The sequence below is a fragment of the Platalea leucorodia genome (genome assembly GCF_965183815.1).
Source record: "Platalea leucorodia genome assembly, chromosome: 6".
NCBI lineage: Eukaryota > Metazoa > Chordata > Aves > Pelecaniformes > Threskiornithidae > Platalea > Platalea leucorodia.
In genome coordinates, this window is record NC_138828.1 from 25,304,016 (window position 1) to 25,327,575 (window position 23,560).

Consider the following 23,560-nt stretch of genomic DNA (forward strand, 5'->3'; position numbering starts at 1 on the left):
TTTGAAAGCTGTCCAATTTATTTTTTATTTACAGCCTTTGAACCATTTCACAAATTGGAAAGCAACCATCCAGCCATTTCACAGGCAGATTATGATATGTTTAAAAGAGTCCAAGGCATTTATCCGAATGCAATTGGCCATCTTGCTGACTAACATCTAGATTGGAGATATTACACACACAGATGAACAGAGACTATTTGAAGATGATAGTTTTCTCTTATTAAAGTTGTATTTGTAGCTTGCAACTGAAGAAATGTTTCAGATAGTGGTACAAGCTGACTGCCTTTGGCCCTTGGAAGGACTTGTCGTGCTGATAAGATAGATCAAAAAATGCTAGGGTGTGAATAGTCATTTTATGATTCCTGCACTTGCTTCCATTCATCACAAATGCAGAGGTGGAGAACTGCTGGAGGAGGACCGGCTCCATCTGGCACTGCCTCTGCAGAATGCATGCAAGTTGTTGAATTAAAGATGCAGAAGTGCAGGCAAAAGGCAGGAAACACACATTAGATGAAGCTACATCCATGCCAAATGGGCAGGAAAAATTGTTTTTTCCCTATTAGCAACTACGCATGTGCTTGTTCTGCATAGAAACTAAAAGCTATGTTTCATCTTGCATGGATAAAACATACACATGGTTTAATTAAAAGGTAAAAAAAAAAAAAAAATACAAACCTGGCAATCTCAGCCTCCAGTAAATCTCTTGAAGCTATAAGCGTCATGCTCGTGTCTGCACTCTAACATGGTCTGAATGAAAAACTGACAGCACCTGTTATTGAAATCAAAAGTGATTTCTCTAACAATGGGATACTGGGGAATTCCTACTGGGCTTCTCTTTAATAGAGTTTGAAGGATTCAGGTTGGAAGACAGTACATAAGATCTGCACCACTGGCTCTGATGGATGTGAATCATGCCAGGGGACAGAGATTGTTTAGGAGGTTAGAAGTTCACTCCATACATTCAGTAATAATATGCAGCTGGTGTGCTCTTAAAAAGAGATTGTATGGTTTTTTTTTCCCCCTGTGTGAAATAACATGTAGATTGAAAAAAATAGTAGTCAGATTTTATATGTTCAAATCCAGAAATTCAAAATAACTGCAACTACATCTGACAGTATTTTTCAGAACTAGAGTGATTTGAAGCTAGATTGCCTAAAAATAGCTCTTGAACTGAACTCTCAAACCTATTAGATTAGTCCATTTATAATAAATCCTGATCCACTGTCTATTAGATCAGCTCTTCTGTAATCTTTTCCTGTTTACCAGGCCTCATATGGGCATAGTTCATCTGCATTTCTAAAAGCATTACAGCATGAGGTTGAGAAAAAATACTCAATTTTTATGTCTTGCGCACTATGGTCCAGTTAAATTTCTGCCTGAACATTCAGAATCAGTTGCAAAGTCTGGAAAGAGCAATATGGCATTAATGCCCTTGTTGGATGGGCGCCAAAGGGTACGAGAGGTTCATGAAGGGGGATGCGGCAGAGGTCCTGGGTAGGAAAACAGAGCTAAGACTTTAGGAACTGTCTTCTGATAGAAGACGACCATGGTGAAGACAACAGCTGATGCTCATGTGCTCTACCACTTAATTTCCTGGTATTGCTAGATATGCTGATGTCCTGTACCCCATGCCAATGACAGTTAAAACATTGTCTGATGGCTCTGAAGTTACACATTTTAAGTGGGATCCAGTAATTTCTTGGAGAAGAATGGGTCAGAGAGGAAAAGAAGAAAAGAAAAAAGTAGCTGCTTTTATTCACATGACAACTAAATTGGGGACCTGACACTAAGAGCTGTTGGGAGCCAGAAAAAGTATTAAGTGCTCACATGCATATACAAAAAAAGCCCCACAAAAGCATAAAAGTTGATATTTCACCAAAAAACAGCCAGGCTGCTGTTTGGGTTCTTATTTTTTCAGGCAAAACCTGGAAGTTTGCAATAATAGCTAAAACGTTTTTGACAAAGCGACCTTTCTATAGCAATCCGGCATGTGTAATGAACAGTTAAGCATTGTCAGAAATGTAAAGGTTTGATTCAAAAGGGCTTTGGTCAACATATTTTTTGCCTGTTGGAAATTGGTCCCATGTGGTGGCTGCTTTGAATGTATTGTCTTGCTGAGAGTTGTGGTGCAGTGAGAAAGGAAGAGTTGGGGCAGATTGACTGGACTTGAGCCTGTTGCAAAGGTTTTGCACACTTAAGCTCTCATTCTTTGTTGTTTAATGTTAAATGCTCAAACTGAGATTCCGAGGAAAAAAAACAGCGTGTTAAGTGATTCCAGCTTGAAGTGCATTGAAACAGCTGAGTTTGCACCATGTCTTGGAACACAGCTGTAGGTTTCCCCCTAGTACAGGGGACTCAACATCTTGCCCATATCCATCGCAGGATTTGTCCAGGCCCAGCAGAATAGTCACCCGTGGGCAGAGTAGCCTTGGGCACAAACATGCATCCCCTACTGGAAGAGGTAGGAAAAAATCCAGAAAGGGTTTTCCCATTTGACAGCAGTCCACAAGGGAATGGACCTTTCTTCTCTCAGATACAGCATCCTTCTTCTCTGCTATTTCAGACATTAGGTAAGAGGGAGGAAAAAGAAGAGGTATGTATCTACGTATCATACTTCATAAGACTTTTTCAGGGCACAGGACTACATGCAGTTGTGTTGTGTGTTGTTGAAGACAACGTGTTGTTTTGAATACTCTGAGGCCATCGTATATCTAATCTTTTCTTCCCACCAATAGTTTTTGTAAGCCTTTTGTCAGTCTCAGTCAATAAAGCTCCAACAAGAAAAAACCACAACCCCAGCCCCTCCAAAGTCAGTGTGTGAACTTTCATGTTCACACGCTGTTCTGGTTCAGCTTCCCCAAATAACGGCATGTGTGAGCACAGGGGAGAGCTGTTCAGATGTTTGATGTGAGGCCTGCTTCGCCTTTGCCTGCAGTAAAAATAAATCATAATTTCCCTCAAACACATGGAAGGAGCTGTACATAATTTAGGGGCTCATCTCACCTTGTTGATTCTCCGGCCTGCAGCTCCTGGGTGGCACCGGCATGTGGCTTTTGGTCTTCCAGCAGACATCCAACATGAGATGGTTTTGCAGGGTGATGTCTTTTGTGGCGTGGGCTCAGTACAACGTTGCAATCCACTGGAGCGTTAACAACTGGTTTGATGGATACCTGCTTATGCAGCTCTTAGGGATGGTACCAGCTCTGCAAGGCTCAACCTAGGCGCTCCTTGACTTCAGTCATTTTTTTATGTCACCTTACAGGGAGTTCAGTGAAAAGCCACCCAAAAAAAAGGCAAAAGGAAATGGGAATATATTTATTTTCAAATAATTTTTTTTTTCTATGGAGTTTCAGAGAACATTCTGAAATGCATTTGAAAATGCCTGTAGAAAACTAATTCCCGTGAGATGCCTTTATGTGACAGGGAAAAGAAAAACAGCTGTGATATAATCCTCCAACTGTATTAGGTTTGGATTTTTTTGTGCTGCTTCTTTCAAGACGTGCTTAAACCTTCTTATTTGCTATGTAAATACAACTTGCACCATATTTCAGTAGAAGAAGAAATGATAAAAGGGGATGCTGTAAGCAAAGGATGTAGTTACCAAATATGAAAAGGGCAAAACTAGCAGAGAGAGAGGGAGGGACTTTCAGGTTTTGTGTTTCTCACAGCCTTTCAGAAACCAGAAATGCTCCGTTTGCCTTAGCATGGCAGCGATATGCATACATAATTGTGAACACAGCTCAGATGTGCTCAGGAGGGCACTTAGATTGCTGTATCCTCCCAAAGATATTGACCCCTCAGATTAGTTGTGCCTCAGTTGCTTGAGCATTGCACCAGCTGCAGCTCAGGGAGCAGGGCTCTTGGCTGCCAGCACCCTGGCACGTCTGCTTGAGCATCAGGCTCAGGAATGCAAAACTCGCCGGAGAGTGAAGTCGTCATGGTTTGCTTGGACCTTGCGCATGAAACTTGGAGCGCAGCCTCTCCTTCCAGTTATGTGAGTGAGCGCTGGCTTGTAGCACGTAGTCATCAGGCTATACCTTTGGGTTGCAGCCGCTGGGGGAGAGCTTGACAGATGTCTTCTGTCATCTGTTACCTAGCAAAAGCCAGCGAGCCTCACCCAGGAAATCTTGTCTGCAATTTCTGCTTGAGGGGCACCCAGTTATCTTCATCCATGGCACAGAAAACGCATGATACTCTTAAAAAGTATTTTCGGTTATGGAGTACACCGGGTCATAGGCTGGATACTTAGGTGCCAAAAGAAAAAAATGAGATAAAAGGTAGCTTGGTAGTTATCGCAAGTAGCCTTGCTTGCAATCAAAGCTGTTTTTGTGATAGGTGAACACTAGTCAGAGTCATCTGGAAAAGCAGTCTCCTGTGTCTGGGAATACCAGGAGGAGGTGAGCAGAGCAGAAGGTAAGATGACGTGTGCTGGATTTTCCTGGTGGCAGAGTTGAAGCGCTGGTCTTAGGCCAGTTGTGCACTTGTCATGTTAGGCCAGGAAAGGGGAAAAGAAGGAAAGCGGGGGGTGAAGAAAGACAGACAGACCCTTATTTATTTAAGATTCTTCCCTATGAGCAAATCCCTCGCATGGTTTTCCTTCCACCAAGCAAAATTCCTCCTCCAGAGGCCTGAGTTCTGTGTAAAGGTTGAGAAATAAAAGAAAGAAAGGAAAAAACTAATAGTTTCTTTTTCTTGCTAGTCAATGTGTCAGAAGTAGAGAGGGGCTCCTCTGGGAGTTGCAATTACTCCCCTGTGGATGCTAGAAATGTTTTGGGGATTTTTTTATAGCTGCATCTCTAGTCTGAATGATGGCAAAACTTAGTCTTCTGCTATTAGTGCCAGCTCTCTAGATAGAGCAGGGAAGAAAAAAGTGAAGTACCACTTTGGGGTGTTTCTGGAGAAGAGATGTTTCCACAGCCACAGTTTGCTTTTTTGGGAGCACTGTGAAAATACCTATCCCGCCGCTGTGCTTCGTGGAATTGAAGTCTTCAAAGTCTCGTGAATGTTTTGGATTTGAAGCCTAGGAGTAAAAACTGAATCTTACTCAAAAGCTGTCATTAAACTCTTGATATGGCAATGCATGGTAAAAACAAGTAATAAAAGTAAAATAATCAAGATTATACATTTCTACTTGTAATAGTGCTGATGATTTTTAAAGGTTACTGCTTGTCTATGAGCAGAGATTTTATTATGAGGTATAATCGGAAGAATCCTTCTGTTAAAGCAATGCTGCTTTTCCCTGAGTTAAAAATTCACAGTTTATTGGCAGCCTGAGTTAATCTGGAGGTTTGATCTCTGTTCTGTGCTGTAGGATTTAGGTAATTTTGCACAGGTTGCAGTGTCTTCATGGTTTTGCTTGGATTTGAGAATCATTTATATGTAAATGATCCTGATCTCTTGTTCCTTCCCTTTCTTACCAATTAACTTTGTTTTAAAGCACACAGTTGTGTGAGCAAAATCGGCAAGCGGTGCTGCCTGGGGCCGGTGAAACTGGGTGGTGTTAGCATGGTGATCATGTTTGCTGGAGCTCATTACCAAATTGACTCGTTGAATAATTCAGACCTTTGAACTGGGTTCAGTGGTATCCCATCCATCTCACTCCGTTAGGCCACTTGGAGGCAGCTCTGTTATGTCTTCTTATAATTTGTCCTGTGTAAATGGCGGAGGTGTTTATTTTTAAAAGCAGCAAGAAAGCCCAGTTGAACAAGAAAAAAGTTGGAAGAGCAAGCCCTCAAAGAGATTTCGACACTAGTACCAAGGGGTCTGTGAAAGATAAAACAACTCTTTCTTTTTATGGCTAAAGAAAAATGCCATTAAATCCCTTGTGCCTAGCTGCTACAGTAAACTTGCCAGAGCTATTTCAAAAACAACACGCCGTGAGATATTCAATGATTGTCAATGAAAACTAGGCTCAAAAGTGCAGCACCCCTGTGTGTGGATCAAGGGGAGCTCCTGGGTGCTCAGTATATGTTTCTATGTGCTCACAAATTACTGTAAGAATGATTTTAAGGGGGTTTTGCTAGTTTTGGCTTTGAAACTGCATCCACTATATCTGCTCGGTACCTCTGGGCCTGTAGTGCACGGCGTAGGTCATTTTGCAACTGGAGAATAACTTGTTACTGCATGAGTAAATGGGAAAATTTCTGCACGTTGTTGTCTACCGAGCTAATCATTATTATGAAGAAATAAAATATGTAGTCATGGCAAGACCTGCTGTAGTAAAAATGGATAATATTTGCCAAAGTTTTCTACAAATTGTAATCCTTCCTGTAACGTCGGATGGAAATCATTGCTTGGTGATCTAGCACAGCTTTGAGCAGAAACTAGAAGAAATCTGTCAATGTCTGCAGGATTTTGCATTGTATTTTTTTGAGTTCATTCAAACCCAGGGCTCATGGTGGAAGGGACGTGGCACGAGAACGGTGGAAAATCTGATCAATGAGCTCAGGAGATCTGATTTCAGATGAGTGTCCTGGTGCTCAGGTGGTTTAGTGCCTGTTGCGCTATTGCTCGTCTTTTTGGAGGCTGGAGGAGAAGATAATCCCATTTTCCAAGGGATGGTAGAGCTGGAATTTTTGAACTGAATGTTTTTTTGAAAAATACTGATCCCTCAGAAAATTATGTTTATGACGCTGCTGAGTTTTAAAGTTTGAGGAGAGGGTGTCTCAGGCTTGGCGTAAAATTACCTAAAACCAGAGCAAGCATGTGCTTCGACTGCCATGTTATTGATTACTCTGAGGCAGGAGGATTGCTCACAGCACCATGGGCTTAGATTACTTAAGTAACAAAAAAAAAAAAAAAAACAAACCTTCAGAATGGAAAAACTCCTATTTTACACTTGAAATAGGTTGACTTGAATGAACTCCAGTGACAGCAATATCATTATACATTAGTGACTAATATTGCACAAATAGTGAGCATGGTCTGCTTCACTGGACCTAGAAGAGAGGACAGTTTCCGCTGTCAGGAACTTGCAGGCTGAGCCTGCTCACATAGCTGGATAGTTAAGAGGCTGCTCCTCGGGGCAATAGGGTGATTCTTGCATTTAGTTTTAATTTCTGGCTAGGCTGGAGTTCACACATGGGTGTCTTTAATGTAGAAACTCCAATTCGTGTTGCTGGACATGGAGCAACTGTGACTCTGAAGCCTTGTGTTCATCCCTCTGTGCACTGCTGTTTTGGGGATGGATTTGTGGTGTGTTTTTTTTTTATTACACCATGGAAAATGTTTTTCTGTCCAAACCAGCTGGGTCTTCAGCAGCACTAAAAAATTAAAAGCACTTCTGTGCTAGGTGTTCCCTAAAAGATGGAAAATAAGATTTTTACATTAAAATGCCAGGAAGAAAAATGGTGAGGGCATAAAGTGCTGCTTTATTTTCATCAGATGCTAGTGCTTTTGGAAAATCGGTTGTGCTCCAGCGGTCATTACCCCCCTGCGTGCTTCTCTCGCTATGTGCTCCAGCTTCTCTCTGAAAGGTGGCTATGCAGCAAGCCTTGCGTTAGCTGTTGCTCCAGCTACACCCCACAAGCCACCGCAGTCGGCAGAGGGGAAATCCTTGGGACCCAGGCTTGAGTCCTGTTTTTCCTTCCTCTCTTTAATCACCTCTGCCTTTTTTTCAGGAGTATCGACATCGGGGGCTCTGGGCCCAGGGAGCACCACCGCCAGCACCACGCCACGGGTGGCCACCAGCAGCACCGGCCGCCCCACCACCACCTCGGCCTCGGGCAGGAGGAACAGGAGCACCAGCACGCCATCGCCCATGGCTGATGTCCCTGACGAAATGACCACACACCTCCCACCCGCCTCCTCCCAGCTGCCGCCGGCTGGTGCGGAGAGCTGTGACCCCATGGAAGCCCGTGATATTATGTGGTCTCGGACTCGGCAGGGCCAGGTGGCGAAGCAGCCGTGTCCCATGGGCTCAATAGGTGAGTCAAGGGGCAGGAGGACATGGCAAGCTGTCTCTGTTTGCCCATGGGACGTTGTGAGTGTGCAACCAGGTTGCACCGGGTTTCATTAGTGGAGCATGGTGATGCCTTCTGTCAGGCCTACGTTGACTTGGTGAGGAATGGCAAGCAGCTGGCCGCGGCTGAAGCCTCAATATGCTGAGCACGTTTTGCAGGATCTTTGGCATCCCAAGCTCTGGCCGAAGGACAGTAGAAGCTAACGACCTTGTGGGATTGAGCTTGATGTGCTATAAGAGCCTCTGCCTCCAGAAGTAATGTATGATGCGCCTGGTATTCCTGGTTTTGCCTGTATTTGTAGCCCCTGGGCTCATTGCCTGATGTGTTGATGGCCGATGCTTTGCATGTTTGGGGCAGGGGGCATGGGGGAAATCAACAAAACTTACATTTTGAAGCTCTGTGCTGTACTGTTTGCATTTCAAAGGCTGTGGCCAGCATTTCAGAGCACACGTATTCCCAGATCGCACTCCTGAACCAGCGTGAGTGATTTTTCAAACTACAGCCAGCATCCAGTGTGATCAGCAGGGAAAGCAGGGGGGGAAACAAAGCCAGATCTTTCAAAATGGTTTATTGTTTATTGGATTTTGCTCCTTTTCTTCTACTGTTCCCCCCAATTGTTTTCTTCCAAGAGGTTGCTTTTGGAAATTTTCTGTCCAAATTAAAACACGGTAGAATGAAGAATGGGTTTTGGCATATGGTTCAGTTTGCTGTATTTTAACAAATGCAGTTTTCCAAAAGTATTTTTTTTCAAGCTTGTCTTGGTGTCCAGCCCCAAGAACCCGCTTGCCAACAAGAAATCAGAAAGTGGGAGAAATTGCCTGAAAGTAAGGGCTGGAGGGATCTGGCTTGCAGAGGAGACTCTCTGTTAATTCTCCGCTCCATTGCCCTGGAGAGCCACTCACACCTGTGTATATGAATACTGACTCTCTCTTAAATTTGGTGAGGTCAGACTGATACAATATACATTAAAGTATGAGGGGTGTGGAAAGACGTCAGTGGTGAGAATAGGTGAAAAACATTTTTGCTGTGTTTCCCAGCCCCACTTGGTAAAATTAATGCAAAAAGTGTCATGTGGTTCCCAGAGAGGGGAAAGGATAGTCTGAACTGAAGCTGTGAAAAAGGAAAGAAAAGATAAAAAAGGAAAATGAAGGCTGAATGCAGGGAGCCCTTTTCTAAGCACAAGAGCTAAGGACTGGATGAAAATAGCTAAGGAAAAAAAAAAAAATAACCCAACTTGTTGATAGGGGATGGCAATAAGCCTTTCCCATCTCTAATTTCAGTGATTCATGCAACTTGTTAAAAGCTGTGGTATATTAGCAGTGGGCCTCTTCCAACTCCCTTTGAAGGCATGAGCAAACTCTCACTGGTTTTAATCGGCGCTACCGTCAGACCTAGCCTGTAATTCACTCCTCTGCTGAAAAGTTCGGCTCTGCAGGGCAGAGCACTTTATAGGATTCACAGTCTTGTAATCTACGTGTACCAGCTTTCTTGCTTTTTAAGGATCTTTAACTGCACCATTTTGAATGCATTTCTCTTTGTCTGGAAAGGCCTGAGGCGCTTTGCTCTCTTTTACAGCAGGAAACTGGGCAGCCCTTGCCAAACAAAACCCTCCTCTAAAGTCCCTCTCAACGTCTGGGGGTGGACAATAAAGCCCAACGGTTACATCTTGGCATTCGCAGCGTTTAAACTTTTGTGTGTTTCCACCCAAATGGTTTAATGATGATTCGGAGCAGTAAAGTCTTCGTAAAGCAGCAAGGAAGTTGAGGCGCAGGGTCTGATCCCAGGGCACCAGCGGTGGGGCAGAGTAGTCGAGTTGCTGGCTCAGCTTTTGAGATCCAGCTTCGATTTTTTAGTCCCTGGCAGCTTTCCTGCCTGGCCTAAGGCAAAGCCTTCTGTCTGTAGTCTCCTTTGGCAAAATGGAGATGGTATCCCTGCACTGCCTCATGAGTCTTTTATATAAGTTTTAGGGCCCCTAAGCACTAAGGTGATGGGAGACTAGGACACTGAGATGACTCAGAAGTGTCCTACCAAGGTCCTGAGCACTAATAAGCTTCCAGGCTGTGCATGAGGTGTCCATCATTGTGAAATGAAGCCTGTGACATGGGATCCTGGGTGCAAAATTCAACTGACTGATAACACTGAACACAGCGGCTTTCCTCCTCCAGGTGTTGCAACTTTCCGGTGTCTTGCGCCAGATGGGATCTGGGAACCCCAAGGACCTGATCTCAGCAACTGCTCTTCTCCCTGGATCAACCACATCACTCAGAAGGTAAAACCCTTCCTGTGTGTTGACCACACCAAGTCTACGCACTGACCTTCCTGAGCTCCCTGGTTGTTTTCACAACGGGGAACCCAAAGTGACCAACAGCCACACATAAAGCATGAGCCATGTGTAGTAGCCAGGAATTGCAAGGAGAAAGCAAGACTGTAAAAATCTGATGGAAATTGAGGCAGAGAGGGTAAGGGAAAGGCAAAGAAGAGGGACTGGAGAGTGGAATTAAACTAGAGTGAATGACGGTTCTTGTTTGTGACAAGGAGGAAGAGGGAGGAGGAGGTGGGTGGACATATGGAAAATACCGACTTATTGCAAAAGGAAACTTTCCCTTTCACGCATCCCCAAGGATTTTCTCATGCCACGCAAGCACAGGATAAACCTCGTAGTTGAGAAATCTTTACCAAAGAAAGGCAGGCTCAATATGAAATGTTTGCATTGCGCTTCTGACTTTCTGTTTTTAACTTCTGCCCAAATTGTAAAAGAACTGATGGAATCGAAAACAATGCCGCTGTAATGCGTATCTTTTGACTCTTAAGTCCCTTGATGAATGTTTTGTAGCACTTCATCATTTATCAGTGTTAAAAGTGCATTAACGTGACAACAGAAGTTCAAGACAAGCAGAGCTTATTTGGTAGCAATATGTTGAACGTTTTTGTTATTAATGCACAGTGGTGCTTTCAGCTGATTTCATTACAAACAGAGACCAGATGTGTGTTTACGCCACAGAGTCTGTGGGCTGAATCCTTATTATAGCAATTTGTGGGGATTTATTCGCTCCTTTAGCCAGAGCAAGCGAGTCCCAGCATTGCGGGCTAGCTGTGCTGCTGTGCAGTAGCAGCACTGCACTCCCGGAGAGCCAGAGCTCACCGCTGAACGGGATGGGGTGACTCTACAGACCCTACAGAGAAAGCCTCTTTGGCTTTCTCCTCTCTGTCCCCCATCTTAACTGAGGCTCAGTAACCTGTGAATCACTAGCACGTACACCTCTGATCATCCCTATCTCACTTCATCTGTATTTATACCCATCCCTTGCCAAAGACAAGGGAAGATATCAATTAACGTGGGGCTGCTGTAACATGGTGCAGCCATTACAAAGCCTGTGGTCCTTCTGTCCCACGCGGGAGGGTGGGCAGCTCTCCTGCCATACGCTCAGCTAGCTGATTAATAAAGACTGCCTTTGCTGGCATTAGCAGCTGTGCAGCTCTTGTTTTATGACCCACGTACTTATCCTGGAGGGGTTAATATTACTTACTCTAGCCATAATTCACCTAGGCAGCTGGGAGACCTCTTGCTGCTCAGTGAAGATGGCTAGGCCGTTAGCCATTAGCAGAGAGAAATAATAGCCTGCCCTGATGGAATCTCCATCAAGGTTAGGCTTATTTTATTTGAAACCCCAGCTATCATTTGCGTAACAAATGAGCCCCATTTAATTTGTTACGTGCTTTCAAAGCAGGCTAAAATTGAAGAGCCAGGTTTTCAGAAATGCCCAGCAGGTAACAATTGGGACTAGATTTTTTTTTTTTTTTTAATTATTATTTTTCTGAAGGAATTTAGTTATGTTCAGCTTTGGGAAGCTTCCACCAGTTGGTAGAAAGACTAGGGGGATCTGCCAAATTACTCTGGATCTAAATTTTTGATGCCTGAGTGGGAATCCACCAGGATCTTGGGATATGTGGCCCAACCTCTATGGAGAGCTGCTACAAAACATCAGGACTTTCCAGGAGTGACTTTTGAGGGGAAAGCCCTGCCAGGCTTGCCTAGGGGCTTGTGTTGGGGTTTGCATTCTGTAGGATCCTTACAGCAAACACAATTTTAAATTACTTATTTAATAACCGATAGCCAGTTGGTTTCCCTGCCGAAGCAAGAGGCTTGGAAATCATGACTGCACTTAGAGATGGAGACTGATTTATCCATAAATCAGACACTGCTTTCTCACATCCCTTCCGTGGATGGGACACTTCCCTGCCCGAAACTTGCAGGTTTGCTCCAGCACCTCTCTAAAGCTGAAAACAGAGCCTTCCTCCTCTACGCCAAGTCAGTTCCCCTTCGTGCTGCTGTGGGGGCAGCTAGAGGAAGCAGTAAGCCAGCCATGCCATGAGGACACGGGGTGATCGCACCCTGCAGCTCAGCTCTCCTGCGTTCCCCAGCACTCGGGTCCTCCTTGCCCACCCATCCCACAGCATCTGCAGCTGCAGCACAGCTTACAAAATGGGTAGAAACACTTCTTTGGCACCAAGGGATCATACCTGCTCAGCGTGTCTTCATTCCTAATCTGCTTTGTCTCCCAAAAATCCCCACTTGGACCCTGCTGGGTCCAAGCTGCTCAGGAAGAAGGGTGATGGGTCCCCTGGAGGGATTTCAGCCAAGCTAGAGAGGATAGTAGGGAAACGCTGTGAATGCTTTCATGTCTCTGTGGTGAAGTAAGGATTATTACTTGCTTCTTTTCTTTCTCCCGCTGTGCTCAGATCGTACATTGGGTGTTTGCCTGCTTGCATCATGGTATTAGGTTTTACAACCCCCTATTAGCTTCCATTAGAGTTATTGTGCTTGATGGAAGATCAGAACAAATGTCCTCTTCAGCAATTCATTGGCCTCCTGACATTTACTTTAACTTTATTGTTGGTGCCTACCATGCCCTCATAACGTAGCAGGAGAATAAACTTGCCAGTGCGATTGAATTATGCACTGCTACCTGGGTTATTTCTAGAGTCAAGCAGTAAAAGGAAGCAGAAAGGTCAGCTTTGGATACATTGCATTGTCCTGATCATGAGGTCATACGTTTAGTCTCAGCCTGTTTGTTTTACCTCTTGCTTTCATCAGTACCACCCTTGGCGCAGTGTGTGACTTGCCTGAAAATATATTTTCCTTGCCGCAGCTTTCTTTTGTGGGTGCTTCCTGGGAGGAGAGGCACTGCTACACTCAACTTCCAGCCTCTGAAAGAGAGGAGGCCTTTTTTGTAGCAGAATAGAAAGTGTTGTGTCCTTCATGAATGCATGAAAAGCCTCAAACTGTAAATCTAAAGCACATGCCACCCGTGCTCATATTGTCCTCCTGAACAGCCTGGATGGTATAGTCACAAAGAGCAGATAAACCATAGGGTTCAAAGTACCTTCATCAGGTCTTATAGATGTTCTTGCGTGTGTCTGGCATACGGAGTGGGGTTTTGTGGAGGACATCGCCACATCATCGTGTCCAGGTCCAAGGGTGAAGTTGCAGTCTTGATGACACCACAATGAAACTCTCCGTTCAGGTTGCTTTTGACAGTCTGTTTTCAGAGCGCCATCCTGCTGGATGCAGCAGGTGCTGCGGTTGGCAGATTATTAAAGGGACATTAAACGCGGTTTAAGTAGGTTGAATACCATAGTTTCAAAACCACTTTTTCAGTGTTCTCCAGCTCTGCTGTACTGTATGGAGAGCAGCAATCCAACTGTCTGTTGGATAACCAGTGTTTATAACTAGTTAGTTATATCCTTAGGTATCATTCAATAAAAGAAAAAAACAAAGTTGAATGGAATGGGATGTTCGTCTTCCAAAAAAAAAAAGAGGATGGTAGATATGCTCTGACTCTTTTCTATGAATGCACACGTGTATAATGAAACCTCTGCCAGGGAAAGAAAATGGCCATGAAGGCTTTGCAGTGTCAGGAATTAGCCCACAGCCCCTGTTTCAGCCTTGCTACCTGACTGCTGGCAGCTGATGGTGCCCAATGAAACCCGTCAGATGTTTCTCCCTCCAGAAAATAACATCAACTCCATGGCCTTTCCAGCTGACCGGTCCATCTGTATGTCGCTGGTTTTAAAAATCCTGGTTCAATCTTCCATACCATCTTTTTCTTTTTTATATCAGTCAACCTCAGGCTGCAGGAAAATATTTTTGTCTTTATGACCACCGGTGTTTCAGCACATTTGCTTCCTTCCCAGCATCTTTCTTGTTTCTTCTGAGTTTTCTTCCCTAAATACTTCTTTTCTGCAATTTCTCTCATTTTTATTCTACTGTCCTCTTCTGCAGTCGGTTCCCTCTGAGAAAGGTAGGGCTGAAACAGTGAGCGGTGCTGCAGGAGGGTCATTGTTAGTCTTTCCAGACAAAGCTCCCTGATTCTCTTCCTTGGCATGTATGAAACAGGCAGGAATATATGCCCTCTCCAACACCTATTATTTCAGAGTCTTTTCAGTCATAAGAAGACACAAAATAGTGGTAAAAACTTGGAAAATATTAGCAAGTGTTGCGCAGCATGATTTCAGGTACGCCAATGCTCATTTGTAAATCTGGCCTGAATGCTGCCAGCATGCTCAAATGGAAGAGGGGAGCAATTTTTTTGACAGAGCTAGAAAACTATGTTTTGTGTGTTGACATTTTTGGCAGGAAACATTATTTCTCTCCTTCAAATTAGCATTCCAAGACTAGATTTAATCGATTTGTAAAAGGAAAAAAAAAAAAATCACCCAAAAAAACCAGAAACCCAATTTGGTTTGAACAGAATATTTTCTTTTATCCCAGAATCCTTTTTGTTTTTAAATTCAATTTTTTCATAATCAAGATAGAAAATTTAAGAAAAAAATTATTCTCAAAACAGAAAGAGATGTATTATCTTTAATTCCCTTTATTGTTCTTGAGCCTCCCAGTAGAAAGCTCAGTTACCTGCACATTTTTTCCCTCCTTCTTGCTTGCCTGTCAATGACAGCCTGACCCTTGAAGAACCTCCAGGGAATGTTCCTGTGTTCCTAAGTGACTATGTCAGTGTTTGGGTTAAAGAGTATTACATGTTTTGGAATAAATACCTCACGAAGAGCTCATCTTCCATGCAGCAGTAATGAAGAGGAAGATGTGGAGAGGTGCCTTATAGAAGGGAATTAAGTTAGTAATGCGTCCTCTTGGGCAGTGGTGAGCTTTGCTGAGCATTAACCAAAGAATTTACTGAGAATTAACCAAAAAAGGGGCTCAGTCCTGTTGTTATAAGAGATCAGACATATATCTTAGGCCTGGAATATTCAGCCAACATTTGGGACTGATAACAGAAGTTGGGTTTGACAGGACTGCATAGGAGACACTTCAATTTCAGTGGAAAATGCTCAAAAGAATTGGGGAAATTAGCATTAACATGTCAAATGGCCATAATTTTGGATACCCCTCATGTTTATGCACACAGGCAGGATGGAAAGAGTGTCTCAGTACTGTTGTAGTGACTTGTAGCTGCATTTTCTGGGTGACAATGAATAGGTTTGGAAATGAGTGTCGGTGCTAGGAAGTAGCTTCATCACCTGTCAACCAGACACATTGTCCCAAGGGAATGGCACATCTCTGTGTTTTCAGGAAACCTGGGTGCATGAAATGAGTTTGGGTAAATACCTCTGTATCCCAGGAGTTCATGGATTTTGAACTTTAATGTGCCTTTTCTCAGGCATTTCTTCCATTGTTGCCTATTTTGGGGTGTTTATTTGGTCACCCTAGAATTCCTCAAGATTTGCAGTTTTTAGGATCAGTCCAAGATAAAGGGAGAAGGGTTTATTAGTGACCAGCCTGGACCGCTTTTGCAGACCAGTAGGAACAACGGCAGCCTGCAGTTGAATGCAACAAAAGGCTTATTACAGAGCAAGAAAACTCTTACGTTTGCCTTTGTAGCAGCTGAGCAATTTGCTCTGAGTATGCCAGTTTGCACAGATGCATGGTCCAATAGAAAATGTATGCATCAAATATTGGGTAGCAGGTTTTTTTTTCTAATGTATCTATCTGTAAAAAAACTCTTGCATTCCTGCAATTTTCTGCAAGGCTTACAGAAACACCATGTGTCATGATACATGCTAAGCTCCAGCGATGAACTGCAGGAAAATGTTGAAATTGATTTCTTTATGTAAAGAGATTTGATGCAGTCATTCTTTTAAAGTTCTGCATGCCAACAGAAGAGGTCAAAATTTGGCCTCTGTGCTGATGCATGGCTTTCTTCAGCTGCTTAGGAGAGCAGGCAGCTGTAAGAATAGGATCTGGTTTCTATGGCATTAGTCTTGTGTGTAACAAGGAAGAAATAATTCAATTTTTGAATATATGTTATCATTGCTCTAATGGGAAGAACAACACATTATCTCCTTTATTTATCTTATCTATATCATCATATGCTTTAATTCTCTGAAGATGAGCATATGAACATCTTCAGTTAGATTTCATTAAATCAGATGGGCTGTTGCTGTCAAATTGATGGAAGTAAGTTATTCATTTATAACTCAGCTAATTGATTTACAGAGAGGTAGAAGCTCAGCCTGCAATCTTTCCCTAGAACCTCACTTTTATGATAGGCACCAGAAATTGAGGGAACAGGAGAAATACCTGATTTCTAACGGTTGGAAGCTAAGACAATTGGAAATTTCATATGAAGAACCCAGCAGAGTTGGTCATTGAGCCCGACAGAGAAGTGGGAGCTTCATTTAAATGTCATCCTGTGTAATTTCTCCCTATCCGTGGCATATTCCCCATAGATACGCATTGCAGATCACAGAGTGGTATATAGTGAAAAAAAGACCATCAACCTGCAATAGTATTTTCATAGTGGGCTGCTCATAGAAAGGATATGGGACCAGTTGCCCTGTCCCCAGTCCCCATGGCATAAAAGAGGAAGGGGGCACCAGATAGGGGAAGCAAAACAGAGCAAGAAAGAGGGAAAAGCCACAGGGGGAAAGAGAGAGTTTCCCAAATAATTACACAGTGACTTTCACTGCAGGTGATTTGTCAGTTTTATGACTCAACTAGACAATAAAAGTCTTTTAATAGAAGATTCAGACAAACAGCCTACTTGGTTTTCCCTTCCAGCGGGCCTCTGCTTGAAGCCTTAAGCCTTTTGCTCCTGAGTTAGTATGCTTTTATGTGCTGAGAATCACTAGCCTCATTACAGATGTAGTGGCTAGTGTGGTGAGGAGTACGTCTCCTGCGTGCAAATGCTAAGTGGTAAATTAGCACCTGATTATTAAATCCACATGATGGGAATTGTGAACTTTTTTCTCCTGTTCATCTGCGTTATGTCATCTATTTTTGTTCCTTTTACAAGGAACTTTTTTGCACAGGAGTTGTAACGAAAATCATCTCTTCGCTATCAGATAATCTTCTGGAATGAGAAACTGTGCTTTCTTGACAGGAGAGACTATTTACATAGTTTACTTTTTTTTTCAAGGGGCATAGATAAGGCAATGGGATAAGCTAACTGAAGCACTCCCAGGCATGGGCATCCCATGGAAAGCAATGTCATCTTTGGTTGCATCTGCTGCAGTGCAAAGAAGCAGCTGCCCCTCAATTCCAGCAGTGCCCTGTGAGAAGATCAGAAATTGTTGTGTTGAAACCAGCACGGAGACTGTAGCTGGAAAAAAACACGTTTAAACCATACTCAAACACTGTACATGATGAAACCATGAAGACCCTTGCCATAGTTTTCCTTCTTTGGAAATTCTTCTCTTCCTCTCTTCTTTTCTTCTCCTCTTCATCTTCTCTCCTCTTCATCTTCTCTCCTCTTCATCTTCTCTCCTCTTCATCTTCTCTCCTCTTCTTAATCTTCTTGCAGGGGGTTGACTCGCTTAACACTGTGGGGCTGGAAGGGACTGGTGTAACATCATACTAACAGCCAGGGACAACCTTTCCCTCTGCTTTCTCAATTGCAGATGAAGTCGGGGGAGATGGCTGCCAACATTGCCCGGGAGCTTGCGGAGCACACAAAAAACCACTTGTATGCTGGTGACATCACGTACTCTGTGTCCGCCATGGTCCAGCTGGTGAACTTGCTTGACGTGCAGCTCCGAAACCTGACTCCGGGCGGGAAGGACAGTGCTGCACGCAGCTTAAATAAGGTAAAACCAAGGGGGCTCTGGAAGCAACAGGAGGTTGAAGAAGGGTTTGGCTCTCCTGGAAGGCTATTATAAATGTCTTTCTGAATGACTGCCATTTTAGGGCAGTGATTCTTTCATAGTAGACAAGAGTACCTGGCAGTTTTTAGTTTACAGTGTATTTTATTCTGCTGAGAAACGAAACAGTTGTAAATGTCAAGTGTGCTGTTGGTGCTGGGAAATGTATACCCTTAGATGTGTAGATATATGAACTTCAGGTACTTCATTGTGGTCTCAGCTCTCATAGCTCAGTATGAGAATAACTCAAGTGATGCCACAGCAATTATTTTGGACTTGTGCCAGTGTGAATGAGACCAGAATTTTGTCTAGCGTTTCCAGTGCTGAATCTGTCTGTGAAATGCCATATAATATGATCCAGAAAATCTGAATATTGAAAGCCCCAAGAGACAGAGAAAGTCTGGATTTTGATTTGTTTCATCTTGTAACATTACAAGATGCCGATGTGAAGGTCAAATGAACAATTTATGCATGAATATAAACAAAGAAAAGCAGACAGAAACATTTATTTACACTGGAGATAGATACATTTACCAAAGGCACATAAGATACCATCACATTTACACTTAAAGTCTTCAGGATGGTTTAGTATTAGAGGGCCTTTTTAGCGATGACCTGTGATTTAGCCCAGAAGCACCTTACTGCATGATGACGGTGTGGTTTCTGTGCCCCCTGTTTTAGAATAATTATTAGTCCTTTAGTCATTTCCAGAATTAAGTGGAATTGCTACATACTAAAGGTGCTAGAAGATACCAGTCGTGGGAGGAAATATGAACTGTGGAGTCCTTAAGAATACATTTGAAGTTGAAGGTTTACTTGGTCCAAGGCCCTCTTCATCACTGAATTTCATGTAAACACAAGGGATAGGACTTATATAGGATTCAGATGATGAATTGTGCAGGCCTTGTCATTAGAACAAAGAGCAGCTGAACCCTGTGGCTACAAGCACATGGTTATATTGGCCACCCAGTTAAAATAAGACACAGAACTTTGTTCTCAGCTGCGTAGCTGGCTCTGACAGCCCTGGCATCCATGTAAGTGAGAACAGAACTTGGTCCCAAGGTTATATGGGGAATAAATGATCCCAGCTAAGCCTTCAATTTCTTGTGTGTCTTCTGAAGAGAAATACTTTTCAGAGAAGTAACATAGTCTTTTTTCTTGTAAGTTATTATTGTAAACTTGCGCTGTTTTAAATGCAAAGGGTTTCTGGATTGTTCAAGATTACAGCCGCATGGGAATTGAAGTCCTGCATCTCATGTGCTTTGCATGCGCTGTGAATTGGGTTATTCTGATGCTTTTAATTAGTGCTTCCAGCTATTTTGTAACAATGTAGGTAATAATTGTATTAACTGTTACATCAGCATAACATTATTTGTTATAATCATACCATGGTCCTTTCTTTGAAATGGTAGTGATGTCTGACAATATCAGGTAAAACCAGCAATTAATGTCACCTACTAACGGGTTTCATGGTTGTAGTCTGCTTGCTCTTCTGAATATGCCCTAGCCACACCCAACATTTTGTCACTTCAGCTTTGCAAGCATATATTTTTCATCTTTTTATATCCCACCTTCCGATATTTGTTTCGATTACATGAAATGGGGTTGTATCATGGGAGCAGGTATGAGTTACCCAGGGGAGGGGAAAACTGGCCAAAGCAGAGCTCCTCGGCTCGGCTATCACTCCTGGGGTCCCCCTTGCAGGTTTTCCCCCCTGCCATCAGCTTTGCACAAGCAGATCATACAAATCAATTGCACTGCACATTAAAATTCTGGACCGCGTGGAGTCCTGCAAAACAGCGATGCGAGTCAGTGATCCAAATGACAGGCTCAGTAATTTACTTGCTCTCATTCCCCACTTAATTCTTTAGAAGAGCAACTGCTCTGTGTTCATTTAAGAATGCATGAATTCAACTTGGAAATAGTATTGGGCAAACAAAAGGCAGCAGAGTTACTGCTCCATTTTCCCCTTCACTGATCAAGAGTATTTCCAAAAAAAAAAAAAAAAAAGGAAAAAAGTCATTTGCAAAGAGTTTTGTTTAGTGCTGTTTAGTCAGAAAGAAGAAATAAAGTAAGCAATAGCCATTAAATATTCTTTTAATCATTAAAGGAAATGTGGTGGGGATCTGAAAGTAATCACCTGTGCTGTTTTGTACTTGGTTTGTTTTTTTTTTTTTTACAAGCTGATATACAATGAATTGAAATAAACTAGCATAATCAGAATTTTTAAAAGCCATCATCTTTCAGGAGCCACTTTGCTGTCACTAAAAGCTTTATGCTTTCCACTGGATCAGGCTTAATTAAGGTAATAATTGTTCTATTGCAGACTGGCAAGACCCCCGAGTGGATAGCTCGGTAATTTGCAGCAAGGCTTTCTTTGATCTCCATTTGTTTCTGTAAAGTCTTCGTACTGGCCAAGTTTACCCAGAGGAAGATTTCTACTGTTACAAATTGATGAATTATAAATTGAAATTAGGCATTGCGTGATACCTGGGTGTATTTTGTTTATTTCAGAGCCTCAGAACTCTTGGGGACAAATTTGGCTCTCAGCTGTACTAATGGGATTGCACTGCTGTGAGTTGAGAGCACAAGTTACCCCAAATCTCTATTGATGTGCAATTTCCAACCCAGGAATGTTTTTGCATCAGCAAAAACAAACCCAGCCAAGCCAGTGGCTCTGAGCAGCCTGATTTTGCAAGGTTTAGTTGCACCGATGCAGAGCTCACCAATTCTAGCTCACTGCTCCAGACTGCCAGCAAAGTCCTGGGGAGGTAAATAAGTACTTGCTTGAATTTCATGACACACTAAAGTGCAGTTATCAGGCAGGAGGCATGTAAGTGCATTTCAAAGTACAGTCCTAAACGTGGCTCCTGTGGAAAAGGTGGGATTCCTTGTGGAAAAGCTATTCAGCATATAAGGCGTTTAGGCCCAGAAATTACAAAGGAAAGCACAACTCGGTATGAGAGGACTGGAAAATGCATTCCTGGAGAAGCAGTTTAGTCCAAAGGGGAAAGAATGGCCTCAACTGGAAATATTACATCTGATTCCCATTTCATTGTTATGTTCTCTTCAGTGGCCCTTTACGCTACCAGGAGCCCTAGGCAATGCTCTCTCCTTCAGTGCAACGTGTTGTCACACTAGACATGTGCCTGAGCTGGCTTTAAGCAAGCTGACAGCAGTGAAGCTGGAGAGCTATAGGTTTTGCCTTGAGCCAGAGACCTGAGCAGGTGTATCAGGATGGGTCCGTACAGGTCCATCCTGTCTCAGGATGCAGTCCTGCATACATCTTGCTCCCTGGAATACGTCCTGCTCATCCAAAGCTTGGTTATACCTCACTGTGCCCTCAGTGCTGTCTGACTGCAGAGCCCACGCTCCTCCTATGTAAATATCTATCAGCACCATTCTTTCCAGCCTTGTTTGATGTGGAAATATCATGTGTGATCTCCAAGCTGTAAAGAAAACACCATCTCTTGAGCATCTCTACTTGACTTCAGTGTCTCCTACCATCTAACAGCCGCTCTCGCCAAGTTGCCAGTCTGTGCTTTACTTCACTGAAAAAGGACTAACCTGTATTTCTGGAGCCAGTCCTTCCAGCCTTCCACTGCTGCCTAACTCGCATGCTTCCTTTGGTTTGGTTGGTTTTCAGGAGCTGTTGAAGAGAGAAATGAGGTTTTTTTCATAAGCGTTTTCTTCAATTATTTTCCCTTGTTCTGTCACTAACTTGTTTTTTCTATTCTGTCTTTAATCTGCTGTCTTTATGGACTCAGCTTCAGAAAAGGGAGCGCTCTTGCAGGGCCTATGTCCAGGTATTTCTTGTGTTTTTAATACACGTGTCCAGTTGTTTGACTGAATGACTGTGAAGTGGGTCTTGTCTCTGTGAATAATCTGATTATTACGATCTTTGTGGCAGCAAGTTCTAAGGCTACGGTTACGGGATAATAATTTCATTCTTCATCTCCCCCCACTTACCTAGTTGCTCTCAGACTTGACAAAAATTTCAGGCAAAATCTCTGAACCAGAAAGTGGGAAAAAACACAGGAGAGATCTGGCAAGACTCATCTGGCCATTGGAATAAGCAGGACAGTATGGATGCATTCAAGTAAAGAATACTAAACTCCTGCTCATGGAGGGGTCTCCAGACCAGCTGGGTTTCACTTGTGGCATGTCACTCATATAATTGCCTGCATTTCCTTAGTTTTCTTTCTTCCCCTCTTACACTTGCCAATTTAGAAACAATTTGAAATGGCAACAATTGGCATGAGGGAGGAGGTAGGATTGTAATGAAATACAGAGTGTCTTCACAGAGGGATGTAAGAAGGAGGAGAGTGCTGCAAACTAAATATAGGATTAGGAACATAACGTCCCATAAAGTTCACCCAGCTGCAGCCTGAATTTTGTAGGCTTACACTGTGTTTTACATGAACAAAGTCAAGCCCCAGCATTTTGGAAAGACCTGCTTGTAGGCTTTTCAAGAGTGGGGCCTCGGGTTATGTTATTTATCCTGTCATCTTGCCTTATAGCATTTGCTCCAGTGACCTTTATATAAATCTGTGTATATACTCTGGGTGAGTTAATGCTGCTTTAGGAAATGTGAATGTTTTACCTTCTATTTTCTGTCTTGTGCTTATGAACGTTGATGTTGTACTTACGGGTGGTTGATCATTATTTATATGTGTATGTATAACATGCAGAGGTGTAAAAATGAACTCCATGTTTCTGGAGGGGGCTGTCTATACCTGAATTTTCCTGCAAAATTCAACTTCCTACAGTCAGTATTGACTTCATTTTGTGAGTGCGTATTTCATTTAGCGTGCGGGATTAGATGGTTTAGATTTCTAGGACATTAAAAATAAAACAGTCCCCCTCTGTGCTGGTAGGCTGTCTGTGTCCCCTTCCCATGAGAGAAAGTCACCTTTTCCCATCCGTATACATTAATGGATAAAGATGAGTTATGCAGTTACACATCCCTTGTCTGGAGTGACTTCTCTTAAGATCCCAGAGAAAGTAACTAGCATTTGAAGGAATTTAGGAAAGTTTACAGTGCAACGTTCACTCCCAAGCTAGCTGTCTTGTCTACAGGTACCACTGGAAATGTGGTGAGGCTAGTTTGACCACGGACCACACAATTCTGTTGGAGACCTTGGGTGCTACCTGACCCGTAGTTGTCCTTTCCACTAGCTGCACAGGCGTACTTTACAGAGTCGATGCATGGTCCTGGTCTTTTTGTCTTCTTTCAAACAGTAGTGAATAGTGAGTTTAATATACTCTACAGAAAGCTTGGCATTGACAGAATAAAGCCTGAATATTCTGCACAAACCTCATTTTACCCTTAATTTCAAGGACTTCTTCCCTTTCACTTGGAAAGGCTACTTGTGTGTTTAAAGATTAATCATGCGCCTACCTCTTTAGTAGACGAAAACTGATGAAAGCTTATTGCCTGAGCTGTT

General features: G+C 43.0%; 1 protein-coding gene across 13 annotated transcripts in view; it reads left to right on the top strand.

Moving 5' to 3' along the window:
* Positions 1-23,560, top strand: part of ADGRL3 (adhesion G protein-coupled receptor L3) — a gene marked incomplete at both ends in the record, with an annotated part of 327,767 nt that overhangs the window by 222,630 nt on the left and 81,577 nt on the right. For 10 of the 13 annotated variants that reach the window (XM_082315697.1, XM_082315704.1, XM_082315703.1 and 7 more), the window contains 4 exons: positions 7,620-7,925; positions 10,127-10,230; positions 17,874-18,059; positions 21,881-21,919. In XM_082315697.1, coding sequence (XP_082171823.1) covers positions 7,620-7,925; positions 10,127-10,230; positions 17,874-18,059; positions 21,881-21,919 — 635 coding nt within the window. The remainder of the gene's footprint in view (positions 1-7,619; positions 7,926-10,126; positions 10,231-17,873; positions 18,060-21,880; positions 21,920-23,560) is intronic. The other 3 variants (XM_082315708.1, XM_082315707.1, XM_082315699.1) reach the window with 1 other exon arrangement.